Below are 12,794 nucleotides of genomic sequence, written 5' to 3'. Positions count from 1 at the left end.
TCAGCAGGCGATCCTTCTGCATTATATCTATGCTGGGGGTGTGTCACCGCAAAGGCTTGAAACCCCTACACTGTACCCCATCATGCACCTCACTAAAAATGTAACTACACATCACATAAATGCAACCTTCAGTTACTGAGATTGGCCCATTGAGTAACATTTCCTCCTAAACAGTTCTGGTCAATTCTTCTTGTGATACCATTTTTTTAAAGTGACTAAATGAAAAAGGCTGAAGAAGAAGACGAAGAAGAACTCCACCATCAACTAATGTTTTGGCATAATAATGACCACAGAGCAATAGGGATGGGTACTGATGGTTCTGACATAATTGGTAGTAACCAGAACGAAAAGCAGCGCACATTTCGGTGCTTTTCACCTTTCCAAGGATAGTAGGTTTATACAGTTACATTCTCGCCTGAAAATATGTTAAACGTTTATTTTGTGACCCAGAAAGAATAATAAGAGTAATATTAAAACTAACTAGCTGCCGCCATTGTTGGAAACTGAGCTGGGCTGCGCTATGAATTCTGGGACGGAGCTACTTCTTCTTCGGGGTTTAACGGCAGCTGGCATCCTTGTACATGCAGTGCTGCCATCTTCTGTTTCACTCCGTTATTACAAACTTAAATCCTACTACTTATTCCTGCGTCTTTTGTGATCTTACAAAGCTTCAAACGACGCGTCGACTATTGAATCAGTCGTCGACGATTTTGATAGTCGACGTAATCGTGACTAGTCGACTAATCGTGGCAGCCCTACTAACCACGTTATTAAATTAAGGCATGTAAGGTGAACTGGCAAACACCGTCGTAGTTACATGCGGCTGTCTTCTTGTTTGATGGCAGATACTCCCTTCACCCTGGCCAAAAAGGCTAAAATGACCAAAGAAAAAGTGCAGAAAAAAGGAGACTGCTAAAAATAAAAACATATGAGGTTTTTGGACAAAGTTTGTGTTTTCCATTCTTTAAGCACCGGTTCGAGCACCGTTTAAGCACGGTCACCGTTTCAAAAGTAGCGGTTTGGCACCGGTATCGTATAAAACCTAAACGATACCCATCCCTACAGAGCAATATGGTTATGAGGTTAAATGGGGTTGAACTAGCACTACTATAAATGTTGGCAATAGCAGTGGTGCTGGACATTTCTATAGGTGCTACATAACTTGCAACTCTGTCTTACACATTTACAATAGCTTATTTAAAAAAAATAAATAAATAAACACTACTAGGTTTAATAAAATCTTTAGTATCCAAATTTTTTATTTTTATTTAAAAAAAAAAAAAAAAAAAGAAGATAGGGTTGGGTAAAATTCATATTTTAACTGGAATCTGGAATTAAGTACAGGTACCCAGCTATACCTTTTTGGCATTTTAGACTGATCTCTAATCTGTCTTTTGTCTCTTTGGTGCTGGAGAAATTTGCTTTCTACCAGTTTCAGGATCTCCTAGGGAAAAAAATGTCATCACTTAAACATTTCATTCTGGTTTCAAAACACATAATGGCACAGAATCAGATCATTTATTGATTTTCTACTGGAGAGTTGTACTAAAGAAACTCTGCAAAGGTTTCACCACCAGGTTGATTAGTTTTTCATCATCACCTGCTCCCCTCACATGGGGGCTTTACAAGGATGCATCCTAGGTCCAGTACTCTTCACTTTTCCTGCTCCCATTAGGAAATATTTTCAAAGAAAATTTCAAAGAAAGTGTATCCCAATGCGAGTCATCTGTTATGCAGATGACTCACAAATCTATCTTGCTCTCAAAAAGAATACCACAGCCCCAATTTCAGACAAAGTTGTATTTCTTGAACCTGAATCAACAAAAAACAGAAGTGGAACTAGCCCTCCTGAGCCTTATGCGTCCTTTAAATGTCGTCTTGGCCCTTTGGATAATTTCTAAATGTCCCTTGCAAAAAAAAAAAAACAAAACAAAAAAACCTGACAACAGCTTCACATTTGGTAAACAAATAAATGCTGTTGTTGGAGCTAGATTCTTCCAGTTGACGGGTTTTCTAAGGTCTAACCCCATTGTATCTTTAATTGACTGTAAGGAAGTAATTCATGCCTAAAAGCCATATACTGGGATATGGCTTTTAGGCCATATCACAGTATAATTTGAAGCATGTGCAGTAACGATATATATCGCGATATATTCTTTTCTTCTGTATAAAGTATTTTACACACTATAAGGCACACTTAAAATCCTTTAATTTTCTCAAAAATCGACAGTGTGCTTTATGTATGAATTCTGGTTGTGCTTACTGACCTCGAACCGATTTTATGTGGTACACGGCGCACAGAAATCTGTCAAAAATGTTTTAGAACGACTTTGGTAAGCTATGAAGCCGCACCACTTGATGGATTGGAGGAGCATTACAGCTGCCGTAGTCAGGAGCTTCGCGGAGTAATCTGGGTCCAAAACTTCATCTGCTTCAGGTCCCAAAGTCAAACGAACACTGAGGCATCACTGAGAGTTAAAAACTGTCTAAATTCTTTCATCTTTAATAAAATGATCAGCATTTTTGTTACACCTGGTAAAGCAGCAAAGTTTAACATCCAGGCATGAAAACAGAATTTATTAAATTCAACAGTTAGAAATTAGCAGGAAGTTAGCTCGCTAGTTTCCACCTAAACATGATATGCCATGTTCTGACTGAGAGATTTTCACTCGATAAAAGTTAACGTGAGGGATTCTGGTGGTTAGGGACAAATGCAACTGCATGGCAGGATGCTATAAATGGACCAAACTTCAGTCAGGAGAACAACTGAGATAATCCATCCACAATACGAGGTTAGTCATTAATATACTGCAACATGGGAATAGAGCAGCTGCGAGAGAATTCAACATTAATGAATCGATGTTACGGAAGTGGAGGAAGCGCAGTTTTTGGCTTTCCCCATATTCCAAAAGTGCTTCATCTCTTTGCCATTACTGCCGCCAGGCATAATTTGCAGATGATGTTGTTTGCAGCTGCTGCAATGCTTTCGACCAAAACAGGCGCAGCTTGATGATGACACCATTAACATGCGCTATCGCGGTAGAGCGGTACAGTCAAAATCTCTACAGTTGGCCAAATTTATATCATTTCTACCGTATACCGTTTATACCGCCCACCCCTACCTTCATTTCATGCATGCTTGACTATTGCAATAGTCTTTATCTGGGCAGCCAGGCTCTGCTTTCTCATCTGCAACTTGTCCAAAATGCATCATCTCGACTCCTTACAGGAACACACAAGCGGAACCAAATTTTTCCTGTTTTGGCTTCTTTCTTTCACAGTGTTTTTCAGCTTTTGTTTGTTTTCAACAAATTAAATGGGTTAAAACCTGACATTCCTGCTCTTAACTATGCACATTCCCAAAAGATTGATGAGATAAATACAATTCAGTCAGTACCCCTAAAACCTAAAAAAAAAAAAAGCTTAGTACCCAACCCTACCAGTTTCAAAATGTAGGTAAATAAATAAATAAATAAATAATCTTTTAGATGTTATAACATGTTTTGACCAGTGATCTGTTGGGCAAGGCAATACCAGACCATCAATGTTTCAAGTTTTCTCCTTTGAATTTTCAGATAATATTTAGAGCACATTATGGCCCCCAAATTGGCTGTGCCACACACAGAGGTGTCACCACAACACTATCACCGTTTTTAATATCGCTGTATCAATATAATTATCTGGCGCCGGTGAGGTCGGCTGCCATGCTGGATGCTCTGCCCTAACTTCTCCACTTTTTGCAGTTTTTCGTCACTTTTTGCTATATCTGCGATAATCTTGCATGGGCATCATGCAAAACGCACAAATCCGCTACAGTAGAGACACTTTGGTTTCTATTGGTCTGCAATACAAGAACATTTCACCATGTTTAACTCCGGACCCAACCTGGCCAAAGGAGATCCTGAGAGAGAACAAAGGACGCGACCCTAAGCGACGGCCTCGAGGTAAAAGAGCCGGCATCAGGAACAGGCTACGGGCTCGCGCACACCGCGCACCCATGCCCAGTATCCTGCTAGCCAATGTTCAATCCATCGAGAACAAGCTTGATGACCTGAGAGCCAGAATCAAGTTCCAGAGAGACATTCGGGACTGCAACCTCCTCTGCTTCACCGAGACTTGGCTGAACCCAGCGATACCAGACCACGCCGTGCAGCCGACGGGGTTCTTTTCGGTTTACCGCATGGACAGGACAATGGAGTCGGGGAAGAAAAGAGGTGGTGGAGTATGTTTGATGGTGAACAACAGATGGTGCGACAGCACAAACATCTCCCCACTCACACGCTCTTGCTCGCCCAATCTGGAGCTTTTGATCGTTAAGTGTCGCCCTTTCTATCTCCCTCGGGAATTCACTGCGGTCATTGCCTGCACTGTTTACATTCCGCCTCACGCGGACTCGGACACTGCCTTATGTGAGCTACATGAGGCTCTCACACATCAACAAACACTTCACCAAGATGCCGCACTCATTGTTATGAGAGATTTTAACAGAGTGAATCTCAAACGGACATTTCACAACCTTCACCAGCACATCAACTGCCCCACCCGGGGCACGAGGACATTAGACCACTGCTACACCCTGTTCAAGAACTGTTACAAGGCTCAGCCCCTGCCGGCATTTGGAAAAATCGGACCATTCCGCCATCTTCCTCATGCCTGCTTACAAACAAAGGCTAAAGCAGCAACCACCAATCAGGAGGGAGGTCGCTCGCTGGACGGACCAATTGGTGGCCGCGCTGCAGGACGCACTGGATGACGCAGACTGGGACATGTTTCGGCACAGCTCTGATGACATCAACATGTTTACGGAAGCGGTTGTGGGATTTATCGGGAAACTAGCGGACGACACAGCAGAAAGAACTATCATCCGAACGTTTCCCAACCAGAAGCCGTGGGTGGATAAAAACATCCGCGACGCTCTGAGATCACGCACCGCTGCCTATAATGAAGGGCTTGTCTCCGGTAATATGGACCTATACAAGGCTGCATCCTACAACGTGCGCAGCGCGGTCCGAAAGGCAAAGCGGAGCTACGGGGAAAAACTAGAGTCAACAGCTACGACAGTGCGACTCTAGGAGCCTGTGGAAAGGACTGCGGACTATAACGGACTATAAATGACCAGCTTCTTCAATGATGAATGCAGATGTTTCACTGGCTGATGAGCTGAACACGTTTTATGCTCGCTTCGACGCCGCAGCAATTAAAACAACAAACGGCTGCGCGCGCTCGGAGTGCACCAGTGAAGAAGATGCATTCGTCATCACAGAGCATGCTGTGAGGAACACCTTCAGGAGGGTGAACACCAGGAAGGCAGCAGGACCAGATGCAATCCCTGGCCGGGTCCTTAGAACCTGCGCTGATCAACTAGCACCGGTGTTCACGGAGATCTTCAACCTCTCCCTGGCCCAAGCTGTGGTTCCCACGTGCTTCAAACAGTCCATTATTGTCCCTGTTCCAAAGAAACAACAGCCCGCTTGCCACAATGACTACCGTTGTAAATGACCTCATTAATATTTGGTAAAGTGTTTTGTAAACTTATGATTGGCTATTATATTGTTGGAGTGAATGCTTTTATTTTGAAAGTCACAGAGCGACAAGGTGCCGTAAATCAAGTGGCGTAAACCATATGGCAGAAGCGCGCGTTTTAATGCACAGAGAGAAGGTGTGCTCTATGGTTAATGGACGGGAATGGGAAAAAGAACGGCTATTAAGGTGCAACACTGAGTCGAAAGCAGTTTCTTAGCACCTGGTTGATGAGGGAACAAGGTTTGTAACAAAGTTTGTCCTGTAGATATGTATTTTGTTGTTTTACGGAGCATATAGCTGCTGACCGCTACTAAGCATAAAGGCTAAGTTTTCACCCACTAGAGGGCGCTAACGTACCTCGTCATGTTTAGGCAGCGATGCAACGATTTCCCTGTTATATGCAATAATTTACAAGTTTTAGTGTTATTTGTTATGTAAGGTAAGGAGAATTAATTTGTGATTAATGAATAAGTCAAAAGGTTAAAGGTAACACACTGTTTGATTTACTAATAGTCTTTTATTCTGTATGTTGTAGCTCTTACGGTGTGTTCACATACACGGCTGTTTAATAAAAGGATTGTGAACCATCAGTTTGAGAGACCATCTTTTCAACCGGGGATGCTACAACCGTCCAGTAGCACTGACTTCAATTGTGATGAAGTGTTTTGAAAGACTGATGAGAGATCACATCACTTCTTCACTTCCTGCCACCATTGACTCACTTCAGTTTGCTTACCGGACTAATCGTTCCACAGACGATGCCATATCTCACCTGCTCCACACATCCCTGAGTCACCTGGACACTGGCAGAGGGAATTATGTTAGGATGCTGTTCGTGGACTACAGTTCAGCATTCAACACAATAATTCCCTCTAAGCTTTTCACCAAGTTGACGGATCTAGGACTCAGCTCATCACTGTGTCAGTGGATCCTCAACTTCCTCACAGACAGACCCCAATCAGTGAGGGTGGGAAAACAAGTCTCCCCCTCCATCTCACTCAGCACTGGAGTGCCTCAGGGCTGTGTTTTAAGCCCCCTGCTGTACTCACTGTACACTTATGACTGTGTAGCCACATCCGACACCACCTCCATTGTCAAGTTTGCTGACGACACTGCTGTTGTGGGCCTGATCTCCGACAACATCGAGACGGCCTACCTGGAGGAGATTAGGAACCTGGAGACCTGGTGTCAGGAGAATAACCTCCTCCTAAACATCAGCAAGACTAAGGAGCTGATCGTGAACTTCACTACAAAGCAGGCGAGGAATTACAAACCCCTCATCATCAGTGGCACGCCAGTGGAGAGAGTGGACAGTTTCCGATACCTGGGTGTCCACATCACTCAGGACCTGTCATGGTCCTGTCACATCAACACCCTGGTTAAGAAAGCCCGTCAGCGTCTCTTCTTCCTCAGAAGACTTAGAGACTTCCATCTGCCACTGAAGGTGCTCAAGAACTTCTACTCCTGCACCATCGAGAGCGTCCTGACGGCAAACATCTGCACCTGGTTTGGGAACAGCACCAAGCAGGACAGACGAGATCTGCAAAGGGTGGTGCGCTCGGCAGAACGCATCATTCAATCAGAGCTCCCTGACCTGCTGTCCATCTACACCAAGCGGTGCAAGTCCAAAGCTAGGAAGATTATGATGGACCTCGCCCATCCCAACAATGGACTCTTCTCACTGTTGAGGTCTGCGACGCGCTTCCGCTCCCTTAAGGCCAAAACAGAGAGAATGAGGAGGAGCTTCTTCCCCCAGGCTATTCGGGGCCTGAACCAGGTGTAGCACTGGACTCTCCCAAACACGTCACTATAAGACTGGACTCTCACACACGTCACCACACGCACTACCACACATTTCCTATAATCCTATAATTCCTATAATTTATAATCCTTATCTTTATAATCTCTTCTGCTATTTGCACATTCTTTACTGTAAATTCCTAAGTTAATTTGTAAATTTTTGTAGTAAACTGTAAATTGTAAATATTGTAAAACTTTTCTTCTGTCATTTAATGGTCGGGCATTGTACAGCTACAAGCATTTCACCCCCATGTCATACTGTGTATGGTTGTGTGTGTGTGACAAATAAAATTTGAATTTGAATTTGAATTATCTAACACTCATGTCTTCAATCCAACTACGCTAGTTTACATAAACTTAGCAGTGCACAACAAGCCCAAATGAAACAAAGCGTGGCTTGAACCACGAGACGTGACGTTTCGGTGACTATTTACTCTATGCTATGGATACTAATTCCACACTTATACCATGATGTAGACACAGAAACCCAACAGCCAAGTAGTCCTCCTTATTGTATGGCTTTAAAGTCCACCTAGAGCTGGGCGATAGAACGATAACGATATGTATTGCGAAATAACTTTTTCTCGATAGAAAAGTTAAACTATCGCGATAGACCTCACCGCTCTTGTCCTCTTTAAAAAAAAAAAAAAAGAAAGAACGAAAGAAAGGAGCAGCCAATCCAAATTAAGTAGCGCAGAGCCAAACCAATCACAGCCGCAGCGTCACGTGACGTGACTTGTTACGTACAGCACAAGTGCCAAGCCGCACATGTGTATTTGTTTGGCAAGCAGCCAGCCGCAGTGCCACCCGGGTAATGGAGGAAATGAGTGTGCTGACTAGAGAAAAATCAACCGAGAGCATGACCGAAGGTTACCGAAGAGAAAACAGATGATGGTTCCAATGCCGGAGAGATTGTCGAACGGAAGAGCCATAGAAGTTCCGTAGTGTGAAGGTATTTCGGCTATTTCAAGTCTGACAAAAACAGAGCAGTGCGCACCGTAAATTGTGCTGAAAGCAAGTCTGGAAATACAATAAACCGGTGCATGCTCAATCTCTGACTGGAAGCGCTAATTCGTCATTCGGCTTTTGTCAGACTAAAGTAACTGTTAAAACTGTGAGAAAAGCTAAGCTATACAACAAGGAGAGATTGAGAATTTCCTTTTAGTTCTCAGTTTATTTGATATTGACAAAAGTTAGTCAATTTTGTCTGTTCTTCTGTAAAACAAACTAAGATTTATTTTTTAGAAAAATAATATTTTGTTTCTAAGTGGAATTGACAATTTAGTAGTCTGTTTTGTTTGTTCTATTTTGAAACTTAAACGCTTTAGCGGCTGCCTTTTGTGTAGTTTGCAATATTTGCCTTTATTTATCTGAAAAAGTCTCATGTTCCTTAAGTACATCTACCCTGTTGAACTTATTATGGGAAATAAATATTTAAATCAAAACAAGCTGCTGATTATTTCACATTTTACTTGTGAGCAACGGCACATTTAAATCTTACAAATATAGTTATCTGGCTTATATCGCGATATATATCGTTATCGCCTGAAATGAAAAAAAAAACATATCGTGATATGAAAAAATCTTATATCGCCCAGCTCTAAGTCCACCTAAAGTCTACTGCTTGGACCGTATGTGTAGTTTATGGTCCATCATGTAAATTTGTGGACAAGTGCATGTGGTTGCAAAAAACAAACAAAAACAAAAAGCTAGCCATTTGTAGAGCAGGGCGATATGGCCAAAAATATTTATCACGATATATATTTGAAAATTTGCGATAACGATATAACCGACGATATAATTGATGCGAGACAAAATACAACTCCACAACATTACTAGCGCAAAAAGACAACCTTCCATTTATTTTCACTTAAACAAGAAGCTGGTTTTTATGTACATTAAAGCTTTATAAAAATGTAACAGTGCAAATGCAAATTCCTTGCTGAAAGTTTAACCAAAAGGCATTTCCAGTAGAAATGGGCTGACATATCCTGAGCATAACCATGTATAATATCCACTGAAGTTAAAAAGAGGTGCTTTGCAACATTAAACTGCAGTGTGCAGTACGTATTTTTCGCACCATAAGGTGCACGGGATTATAAGGCACATTAAGCGAAACAAAGCAGTCAGATAAATCAAACTTTATTAAACTCATTCTTCTTGCTTCCTCCACTTCTGTACCATTGATTCATTAATGTTGAATTCTCTGGCAGCTGCTCTATTCCCATGTTGTTGCAGTATATTAATGACTAACCTCGTATTGTGGATGGATTATCTCAGTTGTTCTCCTGACTGAAGTTTGGTCCGTTTACAGTATCCTGCCATGCGATTGCATTTGTCTCTAACCATGAAGAACCTTCACGTTAACTTTTATAAGTGGAAAGGTGTTAGTGTTCGTCCTCCAGCTTCACTGTTTATGTTATGCTAACATAGCTGTGTCGCTAGCGATCACGTAGCACATCATTATATACCAGCTAGCCCAACTTCAGTAACCCTACAAACGTCACTGCTGTTTAGTTTCCTGTCTTCATTTATGTTGGAAGTGATAGCAGAGCTGTACGTTTGATTTTTTTCAGAAATCTCTCCGTCAGAACATGCTATATCATGCTTAGGTAACTAGCGAAACTAGCGAGCTAACTTCCGCTAGCTTCCTGCTAACTTCTAACTCCGTTAAATGTAATAACTTTTGTTTTCATGGATGCCTGGAAGTTAAACTTTATAGTTACACCTGGTAAAGCAGCAATGCTGATCGTTTTATTAAAGATGAAAGAATTTAGACAGTTTTTAACTCTAAGTGATGCTGCAGTGTTGTTTGACCTGAAGCATACGGAGTTTAGGACCCAGATTACTCCCAGATTTAAGAGCATCTTAGTCCGACAAATATGACAATAACAACGGCCGCTTGCATGTTCTGCAAAAAAATGTGCTTTGTTGTGTATCTGACGGACAAACACCAAACCAGTTCCACATCACTGAAGTTGCACCATTTTTACAAACCAATTCTGGTTCATCTGTTTCACTCAACAATCGGCCATGTGCGTATGAAAACAAAGGCACTGCACATGCGCGTTTTACTCCCATTCTATCGCGATATTTCATTTTCCTATCGTTGCCTAACATTATACCGGTATTACCGTGAACGGTATAATATGGCCCAGCCCTAGCCATTTGCACGAACCCTCACACTACACTCACCAGCTGATGATAAAATTTATATCACAGGGAACCACACAGACCCTGTTGGTCTCACAAACGTAAATTATAGTCCCACAATAAACTGGAGCAGGTTTGAAACTCAAACAGGGATAATGCTTAAAGTTGGTGATAAAAACACAATTCTGGGTTTAGATTGTGACTATTGAAGTGGGTGTAAAATTGATTTACTTTGGTTCTGAGGGGGTGAAGTAGAAGAAATATATTTTTTCAGGGATTTACCTTTTAGCATTCATTTATTCAAACATTCACTCAGGTTGCCTGTTAATAACCAATCTGATAACCAATGTGTCTTTTAATTTTTAAAATGAAAGGTCCAACATTTCATTCATATCATTTCTATTACATGAAAAATAAAGCCTTCCAATTCCACCGACTGTACTCCAACATGGTGCCTGAAATTATCAGCTTAAAACCATGAGATTGGCACGCATATTTCCTCATTTTCCTCCTTTTTAAAACAGGTGAAGTGGCCCATTGAGGGCAAATGCATCAAATAACAAACACACTCACACACCAGATATGAGCGTAAACGGAAGTAGCTCAACAGCTCAATGCCCTACACCTTTCTCTGCTACACCCCGAGATACTCTCAGCACTGTTGGAGCGACCTCTGCCGAACAAAGCAAGCATACCATATTTGCCATATCTACTAAAAAGAAATGAAGCACCAGAGACTGAAGCTGTGGCAGCTTTGCACATGCCGATCAGCTGAAATGATCCACCTTCACCATTAAAACCTTCCTGTAAAAGCAAATCAAATCAATGCACCTACAAAACAGCCAGCAACACTGAGAGCCGTGACAATATCCAACACAGATCAGCCTTCAATCGACGAATAATTCAAATCATAATTGAAAGGTTAAAAAAGAGAAATAATGAGTGAAAAGGTGAATCCGGATCTGGCGCCATATGTATGCAATGGGAGGCTGTTGCAGCTCTGCCAGTGCTGGCTTCATTTGACTGCATCAGTTACAGCACACCACCGTGGAGATAGCATTATCAGTCGAGCGTTTAACCGCACTGTTGGGGAATAAATCGAGACCGATCGGTGTAAAGAGGACAATCGCTGGAATCCGGGTTTTTTTTAGTAATTTAAAAGTGAGCATTCTGTTGTTAGCTAGCATCGCTGCTAACAGCTAGCTACAAAACAGTGTACAAATTAGCCACCAGTGAGCCGGAGACAAACAGTGCAGCAAGAACTTTGAGAATATTGGCTAAAAATGCAAGTTTAAGGTGTGTATGTGGTTTATTTTGAACCGCTAAAGCTGGACACAGGCAGGACAGTGACACAACCCGGGACCATGTATAATCAGACCCCGGCACAAAGCGAACAACGTGCCTGCACAGAGTATTCATTTTCCGGGGCGCAGCATCTTCCTGCACATTCAGTTGCCCTCCGGTCCAGCACAAAAGCAAAAGACTCCAAGGCTGGCAGCGGCCAATTTGACGCGAACCGACAGTTCGACACCGGCGGCTCGGCCGCTCACAGGGGGCTGGTCCACCGGTCGGGACAAAACATATTTTCCGTGGAGCGGAAAACAGGGCAAAAGGAAAACAAGCTTGGCGCAGAAAAAGCTCACACACTCACCTCGGTCCCAACCGAAGCCATGGTGCCTGGACGTAAACTCCGCCCACCGTGGAATTACGTCACACTTATTGATGCGCGCACTAAGTTAAAAAAGCCACACCTGAAGGCTGCTTTTGAAGAGCTTCTGTACTAAGACGGGGTATCAACGGCTCCGAAGGACAAAATGAGGAGCAAACAAGGGCAAGTCGATCAGTTTATGGGGAAAAATGTCAAATTTCCTAGAACAAAATTTGGAAATGTACAAGAAAAAGCTCTCAAATTTCTGAGGAGAACAAAAACATTTTTTTGCAAATTTAGAACTAAATTTTTAAATTAAATATTTACAAAGAAAAAATGGAAAAGGTTACCAAAATTTAGAACAAAAATTTAGAAAATAAATGAACAAATTAGGGAGAAGGCCCTGGGGGCAGATCCAGGACAAGCTGGAGAGATATCTCTCGGCTGGCCGAGTCCCCCCGGATAAGCTAGAGGAGGTGGCTGGGGAGAGGGAGGTCCGGGTTTCTCTGCTTAGGCTGCTGCCCCCGCGACCCGGCCCTGGATAAAGCGGAATAAGATGGATGGATGGAATTAACAAAGACAGAATTACAATACAAAGTCACACATTTACTAGTCGCAAATTTACTAAAATTGGGGAAAACAAGGAAAAAGTTGCAGATTTCTTGGAATA

At 42.4% G+C, this 12,794-nt stretch overlaps 1 protein-coding gene across 1 annotated transcript in view; it reads right to left on the bottom strand.

Annotated features, from left to right (window-relative positions):
- Positions 1 to 12,174, bottom strand: part of ehmt1b (euchromatic histone-lysine N-methyltransferase 1b) — a 40,941-nt gene extending 28,767 nt beyond the window's left edge. Inside the window, exon 1 of the mRNA XM_085463199.1 lies at positions 12,128 to 12,174. Within this exon, the coding sequence (XP_085319325.1) occupies positions 12,128 to 12,148 (21 nt within the window). The 5' untranslated portion in view covers positions 12,149 to 12,174. The remainder of the gene's footprint in view (positions 1 to 12,127) is intronic.
- Between the last annotated feature and the right edge of the window lie 620 nt (positions 12,175 to 12,794).

The sequence above is a fragment of the Copadichromis virginalis genome, linkage group LG7 (assembly GCF_057382275.1).
Source record: "Copadichromis virginalis isolate Kocher_CV1m ecotype Utaka linkage group LG7, C_Virginalis_male_GT1.1, whole genome shotgun sequence".
NCBI lineage: Eukaryota > Metazoa > Chordata > Actinopteri > Cichliformes > Cichlidae > Copadichromis > Copadichromis virginalis.
Note: the sequence above shows the minus strand (reverse complement) of the source record. Positions and strands in the feature narration are given on the sequence as shown.